Source organism: Epinephelus fuscoguttatus, linkage group LG7 (genome assembly GCF_011397635.1).
Source record: "Epinephelus fuscoguttatus linkage group LG7, E.fuscoguttatus.final_Chr_v1".
Classification (NCBI taxonomy): domain Eukaryota; kingdom Metazoa; phylum Chordata; class Actinopteri; order Perciformes; family Serranidae; genus Epinephelus; species Epinephelus fuscoguttatus.
The window spans coordinates 16,828,510-16,853,455 of record NC_064758.1 but is presented as its reverse complement, the minus strand read 5'-3'; the positions used below and the strand labels follow the sequence as shown (position 1 = coordinate 16,853,455).

The 24,946-nt window shown below is 41.6% G+C and overlaps 1 protein-coding gene across 2 annotated transcripts in view; it reads right to left on the bottom strand.

Annotated features, from left to right (window-relative positions):
* The window catches only part of prkar2aa (protein kinase, cAMP-dependent, regulatory, type II, alpha A), a 49,333-nt gene extending 26,545 nt beyond the window's left edge, over positions 1 to 22,788 (bottom strand). Inside the window, exons 1-2 of one of the 2 annotated variants that reach the window (XM_049580131.1) lie at positions 22,119 to 22,788; positions 20,949 to 21,228 (exon numbers count right to left, since the gene is read on the bottom strand). In XM_049580131.1, coding sequence (XP_049436088.1) covers positions 20,949 to 21,195 — 247 coding nt within the window. In that variant the 5' untranslated portion in view covers positions 21,196 to 21,228; positions 22,119 to 22,788. Of the gene's footprint in view, positions 1 to 20,948; positions 21,233 to 22,118 lie in introns of both variants that reach the window. The other variant, XM_049580130.1, reaches the window with a different exon arrangement.
* Between the last annotated feature and the right edge of the window lie 2,158 nt (positions 22,789 to 24,946).

Sequence of the window (24,946 nt, the reverse complement as noted above, 5' to 3'; positions counted from 1 at the left end):
TCACAAGATCGCGCGAGAATCATGAGATCACACAAGAATCCAGTCCTGATATGCAACACAGCATGCCCTGAATAGCTCCTCCCACAGAAGCAGCACTGCCATATCTGTACTGGCAGAAACATTTCTACTGTCACACAATCTATACTGCTGTATCACCCAACCCTATCAATCACCATTTTAGTCATTTAATCAAGAAAAAAAGTTGCCTGTTACAGTTTTACAAATGCAAAGCTTTTACTTTTGTGGCTGCTGATGAGATGGCGCTCGCAGTTTAAAGACATTCCTTTGTTACCTTTTAGCTTGTATTTTGGCATGTCGATTGTAACGTTTCAAAACCAAAAAATTATTAAAGTTACAGCAACACACAATCACACTTAATGCTCTCCCTTCCTCGATCTATTCCCCTTTCTCTTCCCTGGCTTACAGTATCACCCCAGTTTCCCCCCACATTTCTCTTCCTCAATAACAGATCCTGCCATCTGTTCCTCCTCTACTATCCTCCCACTCTGTCACTCCATCTTTTTTTCCTCTCTCCTCATGCCCCCCCCCCCCCTTTCTCCCTCTCTCACACGCGCTCTCTCTCCTCCTCCTCCTCCTCCTCCTCCTCCTCCTCCTCCTCCTCCTCTCAAGGCCTGATTGATAACAGCAGGGTCAGATGTGGAGCAGGGAGCTTCCCTCACGTGTTGCCTCTCCTCCAGAACGAGCAGCCTCAAACATCACTGTCAGCCTCTGCTGGCAGATTCTCACACAAACTATACACACATGCACACACACACAGGCTTAATCATGCAGTTGGGCACACAGCGAGGCAGACAGAGCCAAACACATACATACAGTACACGATATATGTGCAAACTCATACAGACACACACAGGAGGTGGAAGACACACACGATTGTTAAGTTTGATAGCAGACTCAGCAAAGCACATCATCTGCTCCGGTCTCCTACTGCACACCCACGTATGCATAGAAATCCCTCCAGAATCTTGCCTTCAAAATGCACACGTGCAACTCCTTCATACAGAGGAGAGAGGACTCTGGCAGTGTTTCCTCTACTATATTAAACAGAGCCTGACTGTGAAATAAACATGATAAACAACAATAAGATAATTAGTAAGTGCCAGCAATCTGATCAATACCTGACCGTCTACCAACTTGGAGCCGCTGTTAATCATCTCGATCTGTTATCAATACATCTTTCATCTTTTCAATTCTGTCTCCTCATTTTTTCCCTCTGCCCCCTTTAATCTCCTACCAAGACCCATGCAGAGGGGAACAAACATAAATCCTACCCCTGCATGTCCACCTCCCTTGAGAGGATATATGTAATCTGGCTCTATATGTCAATGCGTGCTGAAGTGCTGACCTAAGCAGCACTGACTCCAGGCTCTACAGCTTTCCCTACAATATCAGGCTAATGTGGAAATCTAATCACATAATGTCCGCTCTACATAAGTCATATACATTTGCACACAATTGCACAATTACACATGCAGGATGCAAACTTGCAGTATATGTGGAGAGATGCATAGTAAAAAAGTAGAGGCACAGACAGGAAAGGAGGTATACAACAACACACACACACACACACACACACACACACACACACACACACACACACACAAACACAAACAGCTATCTATAATTGCTTTCTTTAAGGCGACTGTCCACCCCAGACCAGACTTTACATACACTGGGGGGTGTTGTCAATACACGTATTCCAATAATTATTACATTATTTAACCGATAGTGAGACACTGCGATGTGTGAAATACATCTTTTAAAATGAAAATTTAGGTGTGGCAGCCCAACACAAGTGAATGAATAAATTATTTATTTTTGGTATCATTCAAATTTTTTCCAATACACAAAAATCATCCACTGTCTTCAAATGAAAATGTTTCCATTGTCGAAGCTTACAATAACAGCAACACCCCGCTTGGAAAAATTACCCTGCAAGATCAATCCCCAGAGTAGACAGTAGATAATAAACCTAGTGAAACCTTTTGTGTAATTCTAGGTAAAATATGCAGTGCAATGCAGGTTTCAGGTCTGCTGACGTATAACATCTGCCTGCTGTTGTGCGTCATACTGGAGTCAAATTATTAGTGTCAAACAACATGTCAATTATTGCCTCCAGTAAATTGGAGCCTTACCAAATGGATGGAGCACACAATGCTGCATATTAAAACTGTATTTTGGATAATATCAATAGGAACATGTTTTGTGGTTTTTGTTATATATACACAGGGAGCCAGTGTGTGTCATCAGTACTGGATGTTTCATGCCAGTGGCTGTTTGTCTCATTTGAGAGTGAGCTACAGTAGGAAAATACATGACGTATCATTGGAGAAGGTTGTTAAGAAACACTACATATTAAAGTGGGTGGCAGCAGAATAGATGTGACTGAGTGCAAGCTTCGGACATTATTCTTACCAGTTCAAATCCTAAAACAAGCTGGGAACATTATAGCAACTAACTTTGAGACAGCTTAGAGTGAGGAACTAAGTTCAGAGGAGCTCATGGGAGAACTCTTGGTATGCTCAGTAGCTGTTCACAGCCCACATTAACGCTTTGAACCCTGGGCAAATTAGCTTGATTTGTTGATTTTATTCAAGAAATTAGTAAAATGAAAAAATTAAAACAAGAAAATTAGTCAGTTTAAACAAACAAGGACTTGACTTACTACTAGTACTTTAAAATCATTTTTTAAAAATCTGTAACATAATTTTTAAATGTAATAATAATTATTATAAATATAGTTTTTACCTAGATTTTTTAATTAAAAAAAATTCTGAATCTACTAATTATTTGCAGTTTGTGGGACATTTCTTACCAAGTTGCTCATTGCCTTTTTTCTCCATGTTTTTTTTTTTTTTAAACCCTTTGTTCAAGGGTTTAAATAGTTGCAAAAGGTGTCTGAAAGCAGCACAAGAAAAGTGATGTAGCTCCAGTTTTCAAGACTTATTTTCAAAATACAATGGGTTTCAGGGTTTTCCCTGGGTTTTTTTCGAGACCAAGGTGGCAAAGTCCTGTGGCGGGGGGCATCTTGACAGCTGTACTTTTAGAGACGGTCCCCCCTATACTAAATATGAAAGGAGGGCCCCACACGCTTGAGCTTTACACTGCTGATTTGTATAATCAGAACAGACATGGGAGAAGCAGGTCCGTGGAGCTGTACGCTGGACGAAAAAACAAGCGTGTCGCACCGAATGCGTGCCGCTATGGCTTCGCTTTGGGCTGTGAGCGTGCATGACACGCGTCTACATTGACAGTAATGGGTTTGTGCGTGCAAAAGACGCTACATCTGAATGCCCCCCATGCACACACACACGCATTAACCAAGGCAGTGGCCCAAATCACCCAAGCAGCCCACCTTTGTCTTAGATAGGCAGGGAAAACCCTGGGTTTACATGTTGGGTTGTTTTGTCAGCTGGAGGACTGCATAAGAATCCCCCAAGTAAGTCATAAATCAGGGTAGCTCTGACATTTGAGAGATTTAAAGAAGCAAGGTTTCAGGAGGACAGAGGCAAAAATGTGTCAGAATCCTGGTGAAAAGCAGGGAGGAATGACAAGTATAGCACTGACGTGGTGGACTGTACTATATACAAAATATTGGAGAATGGATAAACTTCTAACGTGAGCCTCTAGGTATAATTTAGCGGACTGCATGGCCTTGAGACAAAGACACAACAGCGTAGCTTGAGTCTTTTTGACAAGTTCAGATATTTTACAACTACAAACTTGTGTCCAGGAGAAACCACTTGTACATCATTGACAATGAATCAAATTATGTCTCCCATAGTGGCACCCTTCTGTTTTATAGATGGCTAACAGGATGAACTGGTAGTGTCAAGTGGCAGAACAGATTTACATGTTATTAGGTTATACCCTACACTCCCTCTCTTGTTCCATCACTTAAATTAATAGGAGTGGAGATCTCTTACTCCCTCGCAGTGACACACACATGCAGGCACTATGGCTAAACCTGAGAACAGAAGCCAAGCATGATATATGGAGGATAAACATGAGGAGGGCAGACACATGAGTTAAATTAGCAAGGTCGCTGTGGCAATCTACACTTTCTCAGCTCTGTGATTTATGATTGTGAGAACGTGTTAGAATGTTGAATTTATTACACAGAAGTTGTAAACAAATGGAGATACGAGGTTACGAGATATTGCCACCACTGAGATATCTGCACTCGGGGCTTCCTCTGCGACAGATGTGCAGCTGGGGTCCATTAGATAACTCAAATAATAGCTTGTCTCTCTAATGGACCACTGTTTTGTTAATTTATTCACCCTGTCTGTTCTGGCTCTTCCATCATGCTGCATTCCCCTGTCAAATAATGCCTTTCCTACAAAAACAACGCAGCAGCTTCCTTCTTCAATTGCCCCTTTCCTCATACTCTTATGTCTGCACTCTTGTTTGCTGTAACCATTGTGCATCTGTCTTCATTCTTTCTCTTCATCCTCGCCAAGAAAGCAGCTGCTGTCGTCAACTCTTGCAGCCTATACCTTCTCTTCCCATGTCATCAAGCTTCCACCATTATTCTCACGCTCTGAACAGTCTCTGTTACAGTCTACTTCCCACCATGCAACTCCCTTCTCACTCTCTTTACCTTTCCCATTATCTAACTGTCCTTTTCCCTCCCACAAAAACTCTCTCTTGTTCTCTCTCTCCCCTCGCCCCATATCTGGCTCTCTCCCTTTCCCAGTATCTCTCCCTCTCCCCCTTCAATTGCACTCTCCAGAAGACTTAAGTCCTTAAAAGGAAGTCGCCCTGTCCTGCTTATACTGTAGCTGCGCTGGTGTTAACTCTTTCCCAGCATCACACTGTTTGCTGATGTCACTTAACCCCTCTAAGCCTGACTTGGCCTGATACCATTTCCACATTCATCTGTCTATGAACAACAGGTCACAAGCAGAGGCCCACATTCGTCATTGGCATGTAAACTGAACCTCTGCTGCAGTACTTCACCTTTTTTATTTGCTCTGGCTATATAGTCACACATTACAGGCACACCTTTTTATTTACCTCTATTTAAATGTGTGGCTTCCGATGGTGGGCTCACATGAGTTCCTGTGTCTGAAGGGGCTGCCTACAGTTTTCAGTAAGGCAGTTTGGTTTTGTGGGTAAGATAACCGTAACACTAAACTGAAAGCAAATGAAAGCAACTGAAAGCAGCATCAAGATTAATTTGTTTTGGGTGTCGATTCTCAGTGGCCTGTGCAGTGCTAGCAATGCTAGTATATAACAGGCAGTTTTGTAAAATGATCAATAAATGAAGCTTACATGTAAGGAGGATTAGGGATGAATAAATAAAACAAACTGCAGTAATATTCCAGACATGTTATATTACTGTTTCGAATCTACTGTCAAAATATTGCAAAATTCTGTCAAGCATCAAATAAAGTTATCAACAGTCTTCCAGACACATACAATGTGGGTTTGTTTTGCTATTCCCCTGTTTACAGAGTGGGTGTGCAGCAGGCAAACCCAATGATGCTACTGGTCACTTGTCCTCATCTACAGTGACACAGACACTTGAGCAAGCATGAAAAGACAGGCAATCTTTATTGTTAATGCACATTTAATATAGGTTTCATATGTCTTTCACAAGCTATTGACTATGTTGTAATTTTAATGTTTATGCAAACAAAAGTGGTTTAAGTGTGTCTATCAGTACTTTTTGGACATATTTAGCACAATTTAACAATAATAATACTAATACCTGTGATGTAGTGATATAAATTTTCTTACCACTTCATCTCTGAAGAGGAAGGTGAAGTAGCTTAAAGTACTCTTACACTAGGGACAGGAAACTAAATCAGTTTTTCTGGTGTTCAACCTACTGATACATTTCCAGAAACACACTACAACTGCTTGCTTGCATCCAAAGTGCAATACCTCTACTCAAAAGAAAGACACGTAACACAGCTCCACTAAATAAATTTGCAAATAACATAATCTGATTAAGGTATTTACATGTGAAATCTAAGTTATCACAGTATTCAAACAGATATTCCACAGGTTATACAGCCCACACTATACCAGTCCAGTGGCTACACTTTTATGCTTTGGTCGCAGTGGCAGTAATAGCGGTGCACACATGCATATGCCATTTAGCAGCGGCTTTTTGAAAGTATCTTAGAGCACCACGATAAAGTGCTTATTTAGTGTTCGTGGAAAATCCCCCCATGACCCTGATAGTGTTAATACTATACTATGCAAGTTACACAGGCCAGCAGTGGCTGCAGTGAAAGAAGCAGAAATGACCCTTAGAAATGCCAAAAGTGTGATATTTTTCAATTACTGGTCACATCAATCATGTAAGACAGGACTTAGAGACAATCTATGCTGCGTGAAAGCACGACTAAACAGCTTTCAATGTCAAGTTAATTTACTTGCGGTTACTTAGCCCATTCATTTCTGACCTGCCCGTTCCACTTTCCTGCAGGACATGCTGCTCCGAGAGTTAAACAAGTGGTCACAGTTCATTAACGAGTGCAGATCTTACTGTCAGTTCAAAAGAGTCAAGACGACAGTATGTCTACTTCTGACTGCAGCAACAGAGTTTCACTTTTTGTGTGATAAGATAAAACAAAAAAATATATTTTACAATCCTTAACATGTAATTATGATTTGTGTAAATGAGGAGGAAAATTATGGGAGAGACCAACCAAGATTATTTAAGGGTTACTTTTCTCAGACTAATTTTCTCATGGGGGAGCAGTAAACAGTTTCTTTCTCTCATTGACAAGCTGCCTCCCCCCCAAAAAGAAATTCTTGGCAGCAACACATTTGTGAAAGGAACTAGCAGGAGCTGGTCATTACTCATTATCGCTTTGTGCTTACATCAAAGCTGGCACACAGTGTAATGTGAACTTGTCTCACAGCTGAAGTACAATAAACTTGCATCCAAATACAAAGCCAAACGGGTCTAATATATGTGGCATGCACTCAGATGGCATTTCCATTTTTGCCCTGTTCTCAAAGTCCACCATGTTATCAGCGACAGCTTGTTTGATAATGAACCTGCAGGACCTGGGGAATGTTACCTGTCACCTGTAACCTGTAGAATGTGACGTTGCAGAATGTGGGTGAAAGGAATCCATTTTTTTTTTTTTAACCTTATCTAGCGGTGCATTTAAGATACGAAGTGCTGCAGGTTTTCTACAACATTTCTAGCCTCAGACCCAACAAATAATTTATGGCCTCCAACCCCAGGAGCTTTTTTCATTGAAACATATTGCCTGTTTAGCCATAAGGAGAACCCGCAAGAGATGGGGCTGTAATTATTTTGGGGTCCTGACACAGTTTAAGAGATGGGACCCTGGGGACATTACATGGACCAGTATTATCCCAGGTATCCCAGGTAAATCCAGTGTGTGGCAAGGGCATGCTGAAAGACAACATCTGGGTCTGAAGAAGCATCAGTTCTCCACATGACAAGCATAGCAATATGTTTTCATATCCCCGGGATGGTGCTCAATTTACTCATTTTTGGTTCCCAGGGTGAAGATAGTTTACAAAAGCCAGGGCTAGAGACTGAATGGCATTAACAGAAAAGCGCAGAGCAGTATCTGGCCTCCAGAAGTCCTGTGCGGTACTAAAACATCAAACTGTAGAATAACATTAGCAGCCAGCCTGAGGGTAGGAGAGCGCAACATGCTCTCATCAAACCACTGGGGTGTAACGTAAACAAGGCCAATCTGGTCTCCCATTACGTGACCATTTACAGTCACAAAAGAACTCCAAACCTCCACATTCTCAAGCCTATGTTTAGAGTTAGGTCATTAAACGTAATAGCATTACACTCGGAGCTCATGGATAATGCTTACTCGGCCATGGACACTAACAATGTACACTTGTATGCTTACTTTAAATCTAACTATTACTGCAGCCATAAAGAGACAAAACAATCACATTTTAGAAGGTACTTGAGTCTGGTGAACAGGTCAGTCTGTGTGTATGTCATGTTAATTAGGACACAAGTAATGTCGGCCACTAAAGGAAGAAAGTTTATAGTTTTATAGTTTATAGTAGACAGTTTATACAATATATAACTTTAAATATACAACCTAAACAGCACGGACAAAAAAAGTGGTATGTGTTCTTCTTGTTTTCATCTCTCTCTCCCAATGACAACTTCATGCCTCACTAACAGACAGCAAATAGTGCAGCTGCCCTTTAATAAGATAAAAAAAAAAAAATAATAAGAGGGTAACACAAACACACTAGTCAGAGCTGCAATACAAAGACAGCAATATGCAAGTCTGTCATATCAAGGGTATGCAAATGCACTGATACAGATACTTGTTAAAGAGGGGAGGGCTGTGAACTACGAGTGACCTCCGGACTTTATCTGAATCACGATTCAGCGAGGCCACTGCCTATCACTGTCACCTCCAGCAGCGAATAGCTGAGAGCTGTTCCAAGGCCAGTGGTTTCTATGGTGACCATGGTAGTGCCAGTTTAGGGCACTCTGTTCAACCCACAATCTACGCAGTATTAAAATGCCCCCTAAATGAATATCCCTTTTTTGGGATCCGACAGCAAAATACTGTTTTCTCTGCAATGTCTGGCCCAATCACAGCCCACCTTATACAACATTAAGTGTGGAAAAAGTGGGATCTGTCATTGCTCCCAGCAAGGAGGTTATGTTTTCATCCATGTTTGGCTGTGTGTATTAGCAGGATATTTCAAACACTCAAACAAATTTCAATAACATCCATCCATCCATTTTCTGTAACCACTTATCTTCTTAAGGGTTGCTATGGTGCTGGAGCTGATCCCAGCTGACACCCTGGACAGGTTGCCAAATTATCACAGGTCTGACACATAGAGGCAGACAACCATTCACACCTAAATTTAAAGTCACCAATTAACCCATCCTGCATGTTTTTGGACTGTGGGAGGAAGCTGGAGAACCCAGAGAAAACTCACACTGACACGACGAGAGCATGTAAACTCCACACAAAAGGCCCATGCTGGCCAGCAGGTTCGAGCCCAGAACCACTAAACCATCATGCCACACTGTTTGAAAAACTTTTGGTGGAAAAATAGGCCATAATGTAGGCCTAAGAGCAAGGAATTACTTTTTTGGTGCATATCCACATCTATGTACATTAGGTTCAAAACTGCCTTCCATATGACCTAGACCACACGTACCAGGTGTAATGTTACATCAACGCAATAAAGAAATTACAGCAACAGTGCAGAATTTATAAATTATACCCCATTTTCACATGTGCGCTCAACTTTTCAGTTGACAAGTCAGAATGATGTCTGAGGCAGGGTGTGATGCAACCACCAGCGACATGCTGGTCTTTGTCTGTTCAGCTGTCTGCTCCAACAGCCAATTTGGCAGACAACCAACCATCATCCCTTCTCTAAAACTCATACTAGCTTGAGGCTGAGAAACTCTTTGATGTTCACCTGTGACTGTGTTGAGTGAACAAAGGTTAATTAATAAGCCTGGTCTAAGGTTACTCTGACCAGGTGAGGCCCAACAACACATTAATCAGCAGTCCCTGAGGTATATTATGTGACACACATTGCGGCCTTCTTATAATGAAAACCAAATTTTAAAAATACCTCCTTTTCCCTGCACAGATGTAGATAGATCTGACCATTTTTTAAGAGTTTATCATCACTGCCACGCCAGAACCAGGCCATTGTCACTCTCATGCAATCCATCTCTCTATCCTGACCCATCCTCTGAAAAGCTGTGATCCAGTCTGGTTTCTAGAAAGCTCTAAAGTGCTAAATGAAAATAATCGATCAGATTTCTCCTTACATGGACATGTAATGCCTGGTCATGTTTTGCTGTGATGACACTTGAGGGACATGTATAACCTCTGTAAGCTTGGGTGACTGCCTGTCTGTTTAATTCTCAGTGCCTGCAGCTTTGACAATTTTTCAACCAACATATCCACCTGAGGCCTGTCTCTCACCTGTCTGTCTGCATGTCTCTCTGGCACTCTTTCAAGTCAACAGGTGGGTTTCACGGCAAGTTGAAAATAATTTAAAGAATCAACAGCCACTTTTCACAGTTTATGCGACAAACATATTATTTGGGATACCTTAAAACAATGTCTAGATCCTGTCTGCCAAGGTGTCTGAAAGGTTAGACAAAGCCAGCAGTCAAAGTCAAAAGTTAACTGCATTTGGCCAGTATTTAATGTTGGCTCTAACCCACCAGTTTCTCTCTCATTCAGTCTCTTCTCATTCATGGTTTCCGTCTTTCTCTACACTTCTCCCTCTCGTTAATTCTCTCTTTCTTACCATGCCAAAGACGATTCTGCTAAACCGCCCTTGTAACCCTTTCTCTTCTCTAAGCCATCTTGTCTAATGAGATTGGGCCTGTACATCGAGACTAACACATGCAGAGCAGGGAGGACTAGGGGAGAGAGAGAAAACAACAGAGTGAGAGCAGAGGAAACAGGATGAGAGAGTGATGCCTGATATGGGTGTAACGGTCCACAAAAGTCTTGGTTCAATTCAGTTTAAGAGTCAAGGTTTTGTTGCAAATTCAATACACCCAGAAAAAAAGGCCACTCTTTTCATTTATATTGACGAGACAGTAGTGCAAGTGTCAAAGGCAGACGCAATCCTCTGGGGGACTACGGTAACATTTTGCTCACAGGCAACTTTTGTTAACTTTCATTATATAAATAAGGTACATTTCAAACACTGTTGTATTACACTGTACAAAAACACACCTTCCTAAAAGGCAACTGGCCACAATAGGTTGTAATACTGAAAAGCATCTCTCAAGCTATGGAAATACCCAAATATATAGAATAAAAAAATAAAATGGTGCACTGGGTGGAATGTTTCAATTAGTTCCACTGTGGGTGTATTTCAACTTTCAAAGCACCCAAACATTTCTCATCCCGGTCATCCTGGGTGATGCTGTTGAATGTGCATTAGCAAGGTGAATGTGTTTCCATTCAACACTGACACACTGTCCTCGTCTACAACTCTGCACAACTCTCTCTCTGTTGCTGTTATAGCTGTCCATCAAACTACATACTTTTTTTTTTGCTTGTGACTGCGTGCACCAGACTATGAATCCCGTACTGTAACATTTCGGTATAGACACATGAGCTGTTACAGCCCTAATAGCTGATGTATAACAGACTGTTTTTAATCTGTCTGTCAAAGACTGTGTTGGTCAGTGCGCTGAATTTGGAAAAAAGCAACCAGGAATGTGCAAGATTGTGACAGAGAAAAAGACGAAATCGTGACGTGTATTGTCATTCTGCCACTCTGACCTTGGTAAAAACCCATGCAAAAAACCTCACAATGGAGGACAAAATGAATGTGTTAATGTGACCCGTTTTCACAAGCTTTTCTTGTGCAGGTGTAGGGTAGAACATGATAAAAAAAGGAATGCTAGGTAACCCACTAGTCTCAAAAGCTCGGTCAATTCACTCTTATCTTACATGGCTAGATTGGGAAATACTGACAAACAAGAACTGTGGGTGGTAAGTGTATCTACTCTCACAACTGTGCTGAGTAACCAACCATTGTTTAGTTTAAAAAGATCTTGTGGCCTGATAAAGCAGGATATAGGGCTGATTAATGTTTCAATCAAATCACTGACTTTATTTACCTCTCCTGCAACGATCCAAATGTTGATCTTATTCTACATAGGCCTATGTGTAAACTGTAGGGTTTTTCTATAGCAGTATTCCATATTTATGTTCATGAGCACAGCCTGATGAGTGAGGCCACCATCTCCAGTTTACAACATCTCAGTCTCCCTTCATTATTCAGCCATCATTTTTCTACTGTGGCTTATGCTTCATGCGAATTATGCAAAAACACTACTCAAAGATCCTTTTCTAAAAACACATAATACATGAGAAGATTCAACTGGGAGATGGTGCTCAAAAATGGCTGCCCAAAGAAAAGGCAGTACTTAGAAATGGCTCCAGAGGAAACATGTTCGTACAGAATTATACTGTGGCAAAGAGTGCTTGTAAATGACAAAACAGTGGAAGATATATAGAGGGATGTGTTTTCGCAAGGGAACATCTTTGGCATGCATTGTAAAACAGTTACACTGCTGGATGTGTGACAAAATGTTGTGAATCATAGTTCAGACCATGATTATGAATATTTTCTTACATGTTCTCATTGTGTTAATACTAGAATATTGTAGCTTGTGGACACGAAAACACAGCTAAATAAAATGTATTATAAAAGACGCTAAATAGGATAGTTTAAAGGAAAAGGCATGCTTTGCTGCTCAGGAAGGACTAAACTCTGAAGTCCTGCTTTACAGCCCTCTGAGCCAAATGTGGAGTCAGTCACACAAAATTGATTGCTGGAGGACTGATTCCCACATCCTCGTCCTGTAATTTGACCACTTGCAGCCCAGCTCATCCTCCTCCTCCTCAGTCTTATTCTGTGTCATGTTTCTTGTGTTTCATTCTCTCCACATCTCCCTCCCTAACTTTGTTTCTATCCCATGCCCTTCTCTCATCTTCCCCTCTGTACTCCCACTTCTCTCCTGAGAGAAACATCAATACATGGGCATACTTCCAGTGCCAGTGTTGTTACAGTATCATACCAGCCCTAGGTTAGCTTTACAGCCAATACAACAGCATTGTGGAATTGGCATTTTTTGTAACTATCATCTCCTGTAAGTGTTTCACTTCAAGCAGAAATTAAATTAGCTAGCAACAGAATACAAATACCTTTTTTAAACTGCAAAAAGCCTCTTTTGTATATAAATTCAAGTGCTGATATTCTGTTTTAAAATGCTGGATTTCAAGATTAAACAATTCTTACAACCTATGTCTTAAAAAAAAAAAAACATCTTCCACTGAGAGCCCACATGTGCCCTCCTATCTCCCTCATCCCCCACCCAGAAATGTCCCTCTGTTTTTTCACTCCCTCCTCTCCCTCTCTTTGTACAGAGAGGAACAGGGGTCACTTTGGGTCCACGGCCATTGAGTGTTTCTCTTTAAACATCCCCAACTTGTACAAGGCTTTCATGCAAAACAACTTTCTGCCTCCTGTTTAAACATAAACCTTAAAGTTGCAGATCCATCTGAACGTCTTATTGGAGGCCGGTTCTCTTTGGAAAATAGCATTCTCCTGAAAGAATTTGCACTCTGATTCCTAACATTTGGTAAAGTTTTATTTGCAAAGAAACTAAACAAACTGAAAAATGCAGCAGACATGTAATTGTCTCCATGAATGGGACATGTGGCTTTAATCCCGTGTCCATGTTGTTGCCATCTAGCAATGCACTCTGAGGTGAGAGGTAGATTTGTAATGGCTTGTAAATTGACCATAAAAACAAAGTGAGAAAGGAAGTGTAACACATCCTCTCCATACTGGATGACCTGAGATAGGAGGTTAACACATTTACATTAATGTTTTGAGTTTTGTTTATCTTCTACTTGAAGGAGAGTAGTTATGCAAACACCACACAGGTGCAGGGCTATCAGAAAACAGCATACATGAAGAAAGAGCAACACCTGCACACTGCAACGAAAGACAACATTTTGATCCTTCTTGGATCTCCGTCAGGTCACCAACAACATCACGACCTAGAGAGACAGTGTGTGTCAATAAAGGGGGCATGTGAACTCCAAACAGGAGAAGCGGAGGAAGATGTAGAGCTACTGGCTAAAGGTCTACCAACCCCCACCCCCACCCCCTATTTCCTCATTTTTCTGCAGTGCCACCAAAGATAGCTTAAGGGCAGGAAATGAGGAAGTACCAAAGTTCAAATAATGTCTATCAGTAAATTAAAGCAAGCCATATTGTACCACAGTCTGCTCTGCCAGTGCCTCATCTGTATTTCCTCCTTTCTCATGATGGCTTTTGTCCTCAGATGTCTGTATGTATTTTGCTGTTTCTCCCTTATTCCAGGTTTCTCTCTCTTTGTACTCTTGCAAAGGAAAACCAGCTTTCCACTATGGCATCTAATAGGATCCTAATGACAAACAAGCAAATATGCCGCTTTGTTTATGTCCTTTTGTTGACTACAAAAATGTCTTAGCAGGTGCACAGACACGTCGCCTTACATGGAGACGGCTAAGGGATGACACAGACTTTCAATGCCACATTTGCACATGCTTTAAAAGTGCGTCTTTATGACTTGAACTGTGCCCTAAGAATTGACACATACATTTCCTAAACTGCTATGTTGCACTGTTTCGAGTTGTTTTGCTTTATCTTTGGTATCTCAGCTGTGCAATACACAGTGTGTCTTTCGCCATCACTGGTGATGTTTCCAAACATGCTCCTTATTTCAATAAACTGATATAGACACAGAAAGGGATACAAAGACAAATGATCCAACGGACAGAAATATGCTGACAGGAAGATATAGCTGTAGAAAAATATGAGAAAAAGACAAGAGGGGAGGTGGAGAAACAGGTACACGGAGATGTAGAGAGATATGGCTACAGAGATTCAAAGAAAGAGACTCAAAAAGATAAGAGAGGCAGGAGGAGGAGGATGACAGTGGGCAGGTAGGCAGACAAACCAGCAGACTGAGTTTCAAAAGAATGACTGACACAAAACATTAAGACAAATAAGAAAAACAGACATTTGTGTACTTTGGTAAACTGAGGGGAAAATGCAAAGAAAAGAGAGTCACGCACACACACACAGCAAGACAGAGAGCAGGTCCACTTAACAGACATCCAGGTAAGGCAGAGATAAAGAAAGACAAGTCCTGAAAGGACAAGTCAGGGAGACAGACAGGTGCTGTATTAAAAAACAGTCCGAAAGCCAGACTGAGTAGCATGAGCCGTCTGAGGGCTTTTCCACTTAGCGCTGTCAGTCAGCCAGTCCAGCAGGTCTCTGTAGGGATGCTAGGCTGCATTGGATTTGCCTGCAGGCTAAAAGCACACTGGACACACACTGCAGCCCGCTAATCAGGTCACCTGTTGCACAACACTGCACTGAGACCAGCCACACACACACACACACGCACACACCTATACAGACATACATGAACACACTACGGTGCAGGGGCATTTGTGAACGCATGCGCTCCTCCTTCTCCCCTTTAAATCGCTCATACAACCATGAGTGCACGCACACGCACACACACGGTCCCTGCAGGATAATGAATGTGGACATCTCAGCTCTGCTTATTGCACTAATTACCAGCGCCTATAGGGGCTCAGTATAATGTCAATTTACCACACATAAATGAAAGGAAAATGTCACAAAGCAAAATTGAAAAAAAGGGTGCAAATGTGTAAATTAAAAGACAATAGGATACACTGAGAACATATTAGTAATAAAGAAAATAGAACATAAAAGGAAAATATAGACCTGCCTCTGACTTTTCTGTAGCAGGTTTTTAGGACAGTCATGAGTTACTCAGTATCTAATAAACTCATTACTATCAGAAGATGCAAAAGGTGGAAATTGGCAAGAGAAAGGAAGAGGGGAGGGGAAATGGAGTGAGAGGAGACAGAAAGGCAGGACGGCAGGGGGTAAAAGGAGAGGAAGTCAGGGTGACACAAACAAAGTAAGAAAAACTAAGAGGAGGTGACAGAGTGAGGGTGGAGACAAAAGAGGTCAGAGAGGCAGAATTTCACCATGTTGTACATGACCGTGCTCCCAGCTACATTAACCCCAGGCCTTACAACAACAAACATGCAAGAAACATTCATACGCCTCACACACAAACACAGTGTGGTGATCATACACCCACGTTAAGCCTGAGGATATGTGGGTAACAATTTTAGCTTTAACAGGTTAGCCTTGCTTTAATTTACTTGGAACTTGCGACTCAATTTAACATGTAAAGCCATGTTTTATACTGGTTTTTAGATCATGTAATGTCTATAACCTAGTTGACAAAATTTCAGACATGTAAAAACTTCCTCAGGACTTTCAGACACCCCACTTAGAAAAGTGTCTGGGCCGCTTTCAAGGTTACAGGTACAGGTTTTGGTTGTATTCACCAAGCAACGGGTCTTATGTCATATAATTTCAGACCATCAGTTCAAAACAAAACCCTGTCATCTGGGAAAATTTGCACTCTTCTGTTGATGTTATGAGTGTTCCCAAGATCTCTGCTTTCAAAATACCAGTGCTCACATAATCAACACAACACACCTAGGTAAGATTTTGGAAATACTGACTAATGCTTTTCAGGAAGAGGAACGCACTCTCCCAAACAGATTACCGCATATTTCGGAGGAAAATCTTCCAATGTTACTTGATAAATAAAGTTAGCTGACATTTCCCATTCGTCTGTGGTAAAAACTGCATTGCCCAGGACAAATAAGAGCCAAGCTTAATGTCTGTTATGTGTCCAGGTGACTTGTCATCTTGCTGCAAAGCTGCGCGTTTTATTCTCGAGAGTTAGCATGTGACGACAGACTCCAGCCTCTCTCCTCCGTCAGTCTTTTTTCTCATATAGCATCTGCTTTATCCTTGCTGTCCTTCTTATAAAACACATTTAATTCATTTCTATTATCATCCCTGGGACTCATCTATCCCTCCATCCATCTTTTAATAAAAAGCCCCACTTGTTTCAGTCACAGAGGCATCCATTCATCCCCGTCTGTTTCTCTTGGTGAACACACACTGCCAGACTGACACTAGACAGGCCAGGCCACTAGAAAGAGCGGAAAAAAGCATGCTCATATTAGGAAGACCTCCTTTGTGCTGCATTTTTTGCATAAAGCATGGACTTTCCTTTATCTACCACTGCACTTTGCGACTGAAGTGTTTGCTTAGTAAAATGGGAAGATCACACATTTCACCTAGGTTAACCCAATTCAAATGAAAGTAGACAACAAGTGATCCTGATCCAAACGCTCCATTTTAAAAGCAATTACTTTTATTCTAAAAGTCCTCCTCCAGACATGATTTAAAGTATGTCTGCTGGGATTAATATTTAGTTTAACATGGTTTTCCCTACACTTGAAGTTCCCACTTTCTCCAGGACTGGCACAGCGCTACTAGCACTGGGCTGACCAGTGAAAAAGCAGTGCGTATCAAAATGGCTAGAGTTAGCGTGAGAGAAAACGTCAGAGAGATTCAGCCATACATGTTTCAGCCTCAGACTCAGATGAAGAGTGTGTTGTGCACCAAAATCGGCGCCAAGCAGACGTATAAGAAAGGTAAGCATAGTTAGCATCTTTTATTCGTATGTGTTGTTTGTTAGCTTGTTAGCTTGTAACTTGGAGTGGCTGACACAGCATTAATGGTTGAGAAACATACAATAATATCTGCTACACTGTCACACTGTGTTCACATTGTTCCAGTTTACATCCAAAGACTGCACACTCTGCCATGTTTGCTGTAAAAACTGACTATGCTACCACTCTGCGCCGGAGGTCCCAAGTTTCTTGGCAAGTGTTGCGTCGAAGTCTTTTGATATGCGTTTTCTGTATTACAAGGCATTAAACAGTGACTGCCGTTTGTAATGGTGACATACCAAATCTCGCTTTCCCAGCATATGTCTGAGTCTCAGATTTTAGGCAAGTGCACAGACATTGCCCCCCTAAGTAGAGGAATGTCAAAACACCTCTCTAGGAATACACTTTGCACAGATGCAAGTCAGTGCAGTCAAGGTCATACATTTTAGGAGACATAAACAGAGGAAAAAACACATTTCTGAACAGAATGCAACTTTCAGCAAATACAGATGCTCTGAATCAAAGGTTTGTTCCCAACCGTCAGCACACCGTTTCCAAACTGAAGCTCAACCTCAACACAGAAAGGGTTACTTCAAAATCTTTGATTCAACATTACCAGATATGATTGAGGTACAACAGTTTGTATCCAAAACAATATCTCCTTTTGTTAAGCAGCTTAGGCCTGTGTGGTGATCCAACTGTGGATTAAGGCAACAAGAGTTAGAAAAACAAAGCATGTCAAATAGGACGTCATGTTTTAGGAGTTGCCTGCACCGTCCATGGGAATATATTACCAGATATTTAACTCATTTACATTTTAGGCGTTAAGCCGACACACTCATACACAGCGATTTCCAGCAGCACAAATGAAAGGTTAAGAGCACACTGGTGAATCATCGTAGCTGTAAGTAGCCGGATAAAATAAACCAAAAGAGTGTCAAGATTTTTTACATACAACAGTCACAACAGATACAGACCATGTCCATGATGACTGGCATTTCACCTTGAAGCTGTCATTTTAAACAAATTGTCTTCATCATAGGTCTGATATAATTACTTCTCCCATACAGAGAGCTGTTCTACGCCTTCTCAGCTCAATACAGGATTTCACAATGGCCATATTTCTTAATCAAGGGGTCAAAATCCAAAATGAGTCACTGGCCTACTTCTAGTGGGTCACCGCCTGATAAAAGCAGCATTATGTTTTAATGAGCTGTGGTCTGAAAAAGAGAAAATGACTTTCTCTCAAGTTTTTCAAACCTCTGAAAGAGTGTATCAAAGTCAGGCCTTGGAGAATGTGCTCGATCATGATGCTAACACAACATGCAAAACAATATACATTTTAAACAAAATATATAAAGTCCAACTGAACAGAAACCAGGGAAGTTGTAATTACACAACAAGTGTCTTAAAACCCTAACTCACCAGAACATCCCATAAAACTGTATTACTGATATGTGCTTCCCTTTTGGTTGCACACAGAGCTACGCCCTATGTATTTTAGCATTAGCAACGCTGCTAATGCTGTGATTGTCTCATTGTCAGTAGATTGTTCAGTGTTACAAGGATTAAAATTAATAAAATCAGGTAAGGTATGTGTCACATTTAAAAATAACCAATCTGCAATCCCAAGTTTAAAAAGTTATTTTGGTGTTTTTGTCACAAGACCAAACTGTTTTGGAGCATGTGCTGTTGAACTAGTAGCATTATAGTACACTATATACCTATGGGCTACAACAGTGGTCACGGAAGAGCACATGATGTCTTTCATTATACAGACCTGCGTTGTTCCCATCAGAAATTACTGTCCCCAGGGGGTAGTGTACACCAGCCTGGGTGGATAATCTACTGTCATGGATGTCATGTGTGTGACCCGCAGCATCCAGGGAAAAGCTTCTCCCTGGAGCACAATGTCAGCTCCCTGTCCCTTTATTGCCACCTTGGATGAGGTGTGGAAAATACTTAACAACTGATCGCTAATCGAAATGTACTAGGAAGTATTTCTTCACGGCATCACCAGGCTGGAATTTGACCGGGCGTGAAATCAAGTCATAACACATCTGCTTGCCTTCACATGCACGCACGCACACACACATGCACTCACAGATGCAATGTGTGCACTCACATACACACCGCTCCCACAGCTGAGGTCACAGCTGTTTGACAGCAGCCAAACCCCACTTGTGTGAGCATAGAAACAGGAACTGTAATCCCCCTTTTACTCTGAGCCAGCTTGTACCAATCTCCAAGGTTGGCCAATATTGCTTTCAGCAGAGATAAACATTTGCATATGGGGCATGATGAATATGGTTAACCTCTATGTGCAACAGAGTAAAACTGGAACTAAAGTTTAAACTAAAAAAAAAAAAAAAAAAAAACACTTCCCAAGTCACAGGAAAAAAGTATGATGATGAATTCCACTTTTTTCTTACCCAGCAACTAAATGTTACACTCCGCCAGTACTTTAGTATCTGCCAATTATACTGGCAGGAGAGAAACTGTGCGAGTGATAATCATATTTTAGAAGCATTCAGATTTCCACACTCATAAATCATTGTGAAACTCTGTCACTAGTTTAAATGTTGCTTGGACATCTGTGAATTTCAGAAGATGCACCTACGATAGGTTCACAGATCATCCCAGCTGATCATCACAATGGATGAACTCATTGAGAAAACAGAACCCCCATTCACAAGGTAACAGCTCCAGGCTCCGCAGCACACTGATGTGATCTAGGCCACGCTGCTCTCAGCAGCACAGAGGAGAGCTGAGCTATAGAGCGGCTTACATCTTCTGCCAGTCTGACAAACACAGGGGACTGATGCGAAAGAGGCATGGCATCGCTTCTGCTGAAGGTAACATACTGTGTGGGAACTTGATAGTTAGAGCTACAAAGCAAAGGTTATAGAGTACATGAACTCTTAAATTCAAATGTGTGTGTAATATATACTGTTACTAAGACATACACAATTTATCATAAAAGTATATACATATATTTTAATTTAATTCTAATTTTAGTTTGACTGCAGTTTTACATGTGGGCCTATTTCAATTTTCTGTATGGATTAATTATTAGAGCATGTCCTTGTGTGAAATATAGGCTATTGGCCAATAGTTATTGTGGGAAAAACAATACTTTTTTTTAGATTCCTTGAAACAAAAGCTCACATTATATCTGCAGGCTGCCTGCTGCTATCTTTCAGTGCTTGCCAGAATATAATACAAAACCTTTTCAGTTTACCTAAAGTGTATGAAGAACGTAAAGCTTTCATGAAGGTCTGTGCAGTCAGGGTGTAATTTTCACTTGAGTGTTTGCACTTTTAAAGTTTAATATTTTAACAATTTCTCAAAAGAGTTGACTAGAAAGCTACTATTACTAATGAAATGAGACCCTTCAAGGCCTTGAAAATTCGTGGTTCAAATCACAACATATAAAGTACTATTTTAAATCCTGACCGTCAGATAGATAATGAGAATGGAGAAGACCTAGATTAGATGAGTGGCAGATGAGGGCTCTTGCTGAATTGTCTGCTCAATGGGATTTTCGTGGTGCAAGTAAGTGTATGCAAATGTGGCAAGCCTCACACACTCAAGAAATCTGTCTCTCGGGGAGGAGATGAGATAGATTGTGACTACGTCTATGACAAGGCTTCAAGTCTCACCTTCACTTCACTTTCTCTGTTTCACTTTCCAACCCCCTCGCACAAAGGCACACTCACATTCTCTTTCATTTTGTCACATTTCACTCACACAGACAAGTTAAACACAACAGCTGACAATCATAACAACAAGACATCAACTTACGCTCAAAGTCAGAATCATCATCTTCGTCATCATCTCCGTTGGACTCTGTTTGCATCGGCTCCCCATCAAACATCACTCCTTTACCCGCCTTGCCACCTGCACCGGCCCCATCCTGGCTTCTGGTGTCCCGCAAACGGGTGAAGTACTGTACTGCAAAATCCACCAGGTCTGACGGCCTTTGTCGCAGCACCTCCACAGTGTAGCCCTGCAGCAGTTCTGTCAACCCCACCGGGATCTCAATACTCATGGCTGTGTGTGGCTCGGTGGCGGCGTTTGCTATCTATCTACAGAGGGAGTGAAAATGAGTCAGAATTTGTTGTGGTACAAAGTCATACTTGTGTTAGTGTACTGGGCTGTGATGTGGTTCAGGATTTCTTAATTGTTGATTTCAACAGCTGACTTTGACTTTTACTATGCCAGTACACTGTGTGCCCTGTGTGGCCTGTGAATGTTAAGTGGCTGGTGACAGCTCTGCATGGCAACTGCATGCACTGGGACAGCCTGGGTAACTGAGGAAATAACCATGAAGTATGGCAGCTGAACACAAACTACAATGCAATTTATAAACTAGTGTAATGACGTACATGAGGTGCTGCTGTGACATTGTCACTGAGCAGCCACTTTATCAGGGTTGAACCAGGGAACACACAGTTCCCACAGTTGCACCGGCAGATACGAGCTTTTACAGCACAGAGAACAGATAACCAGTGACATTCGCTGGGTTTCAGCAACAATACTACTTTACATCGGCAAGAACTGAACTGTCAACTTGGGTGGGTGGCCGGCTGGAACTAGCTAGCAGAGCAGCTAATTGGCTAATACTCATGACAACTGGTTTACGGCGTTGTTCCGATACACATATAAACTTTACTAGACTTGCCTATCTAACTTAGATAACAATGAATGACTGCACGAAACGTAGAGGAGCTAAGAGTCAAGCGCAGTCTCACTTTCAACCCATCTAGCATTAGCTATCTTGCTAGCTAGTGTGCCACCTTCAAGGAAGCCTCTACCGTTAGCCTACGCTGAAGTATGGCGCACTGGCTGTAGGAGCTAAGCCACAGATAAGTGGCTGGCTGGATAAACGTTGCTATGCAAGCACAGCAAGATGTACAGGACCGGTAAGCCGTTGGTAAGCTAACTTAACGTTACCAACTGTGTGTCACTTACATGAGATTCTGTCTCCCCGGCTAAACTAGCCAGTCCCCTCCTTCTCGGTGTCTTCCTTGTTCGCTCTTATTTCGTCTCTTCTTTTTAGCCAGTCTCTTTGCCAGTGTAGCGACCGTATCCCTCCACAGAAGACACTTGTCCAACGTTAAAGCCAACAATTTTATGTTGGCGACAACTAGCTAACGTTTAAGGGGTCTATTTTAGCTCGCCAGCCAGCTGTACAGCGATGCTGGCTAAGTTGAGAGGAGAAAGCACTCGACTTCGCCGCTGCAGCTTCTTACGACGTCCACGCACTAAGTGAGGGTGGGACTTGCTGTGGCAGCAGGGAGAGCTGGCTAGCTGGCAGGCTAACTGGCTGTACTGCTAACTACTTGTTAGCAACTGCCTGTTTTTCTTTGGCAACTGCCTAGCGACACCACTCTCCTCAAGACTCAAGTGCAGCTGCAGCCAGGTGACAAATCCTAAGCTCTGCGTTTACAGCGTTGCGCCACACCGCCGTTAAGTACAAACTGAAGTACCGACGAAGACCCGTTTTTAACGTTATTCCAGCCGTATTTCGACTAATTACAACAAGAGAAACCTGCGAGAATTAACTGAGCACACGTTCCCTCCCTCCCGGCGAGGCACTCTTCAACCCTACACGCACGAGTGAACCGTTGCCTCCAGCAAGCGTGAGGAGGCGTGGCTACTGAGTGAGCAGAGAGCGTTTGACATTGATTGAAAGAAGCACGGCCAATGAAATTAAAAGTTTAGAATACCCCAGCCAATTGGATATAGGTAATCAAAAAGAGGTGGGATTAAAGGCAGAGCCATGTTGGTACACTCAGTTTAGGACTACACCCACAGAAGTGGCCTTGACGGTGGAGATCTCTAGAAATACTACATCAAAACCAAAAAATTAAGCTCGACCAAATTCCAGCCAATGTGCCTGCATCTGTAAATACTGTGAGAAGATGTGCTTTGCTGTTTTGATGTATTTTCAAAAACGTGTTCAGAGTACCTGCATTTGAGTCAGAATCAAAAATGTGGAATTTGGTTTTTTTGTGCCCTCAGTGTAAGAAGAATGTAAGAAAAAGACATACAGTTAAGACAGCATAGGGTGAATATTACAATGATGGCAAAAAACATCTGACTACTATGCTCACATATAAATATATATGTAGAGTATATAAGTACATGATGTAAACATGAAGTACATATGGCAGTATATACAGCAGTGATACTCAGTTTGTGTGCCAAATTTAACCTGCAGGGTGCCAGGTGGGCTGCCAACCATCCAACCATTTTCCAGTTCACAATAAATAAAATGATTCACAATGTTAAGTTTTTTTTATTGCATTTTGAATGTGAAAGGTGCCATAGTGCATAAAAAACATTAAAATAGCATGTTTACTGAAATATGATAATAATAATAATAATAATAATAATAAAAAATGCCAGAGGATCATCCCCCGGACCCCCCAGTAGAGGACTGGGTAAAGCCCCAACATCACATCCTAGAGACACCCCTGCGAACAACTGATCTGTGTGGGGCTGTTGAGACTGGATTTGCTTTTGGCAAAGATAAGTGCACTGAAGCACATTATTGATTGGTGGCATGTGTGAAACACTATTTTGTTTTTATGTGGAACATAAAAATGACAAATAAAAATAAATCTGAATCTGAATCTGAATTGAGGACAGCAAACACCGAGAGGTTGAAAACAGGTGTATATGCTGATAAATGTTATCAATGTTTGTCCCAGGCCCCTGGCTTCTAGTCATTTTGCAAAAGTTGCAAAATTGCACCCAGGCAAAGCAAATTGAGTTTCCTAATATACAGTATGCTGCATTTAGTGGGATGACTGCTTGAAAATGTACCTGTGATGTGATATGGCAAAAGAAAAGTCCAATAAAACTGACATCTTAAAGGCAAATGCTCCTCTTTGTTGCACTTTAACCCGAGGAACCCAACATTTCAACATAAGTGCTGTTTTATTAAGTGTGGTTTGTTGAATAACAGACATTGCAGATATCGATCAGACATTTTGATACAGCTGTGAGTCAACACAATCCCTTCCTGAAAGGCCTAAATCCTCTCTGGTAATATGTGTATAAAAGACGTCACAGATTTTCTAATGTCCCAGTTCCCTTACTTGCCCTCATCCCTCACTCATCCCCTTCTCTAACCCGCTGCCCATATATCATCCTTTCCCTCCTTCCAGACTTTCAAGGCTCTTTGCAGGCCTGTTCATAAGACAGCACGCTCTGTTCTTATCCCCTGAATTCATATTTAGAATCTTCATGTAACCCTCTAAATTGCATTTCATCAGAGTAAATTCATGAGTCCTGTTTTCCTTTCTATTTTTGTACACAGCCACAGTGCATTACCACTGATGATTCTTGTTTCCTCTTCAGTCTTCCTGCTCTTGTTTACTTTTTATGAGGTAGTTATCCCCTGCAGAAGTGAGCCAGTCAAAGTGGAGCATTGTCACTGAGGGTGGGGGGGGATCTACAGGTACCTATTCTGAGAGGTTTGCTAAGCACCGCCACAGTCCATGTAGCATCTCCTCTCTCCCATTTCCATTCCTCAGCTGTCACAGAGGTAAAGCCGTTGCCATGGCCACAGCGAGCCCAGATTTAATTCCTCGAACAGGTTTCTGATTGGCTCAGGTCTTTGTTTTCAACAAACACATAGATAAAACAGACCCCCAGGCTCCCTCTGCTGGGAGAATAAACTTTGGAAATGCCACAGCCTTAAAGGATTTATTTAAAAAAAAATGTTTACACATAGTTTTCATCTGAGTCCAAACTGTTTGGAAAAAATCAGATCGAAATAAAATAAACCA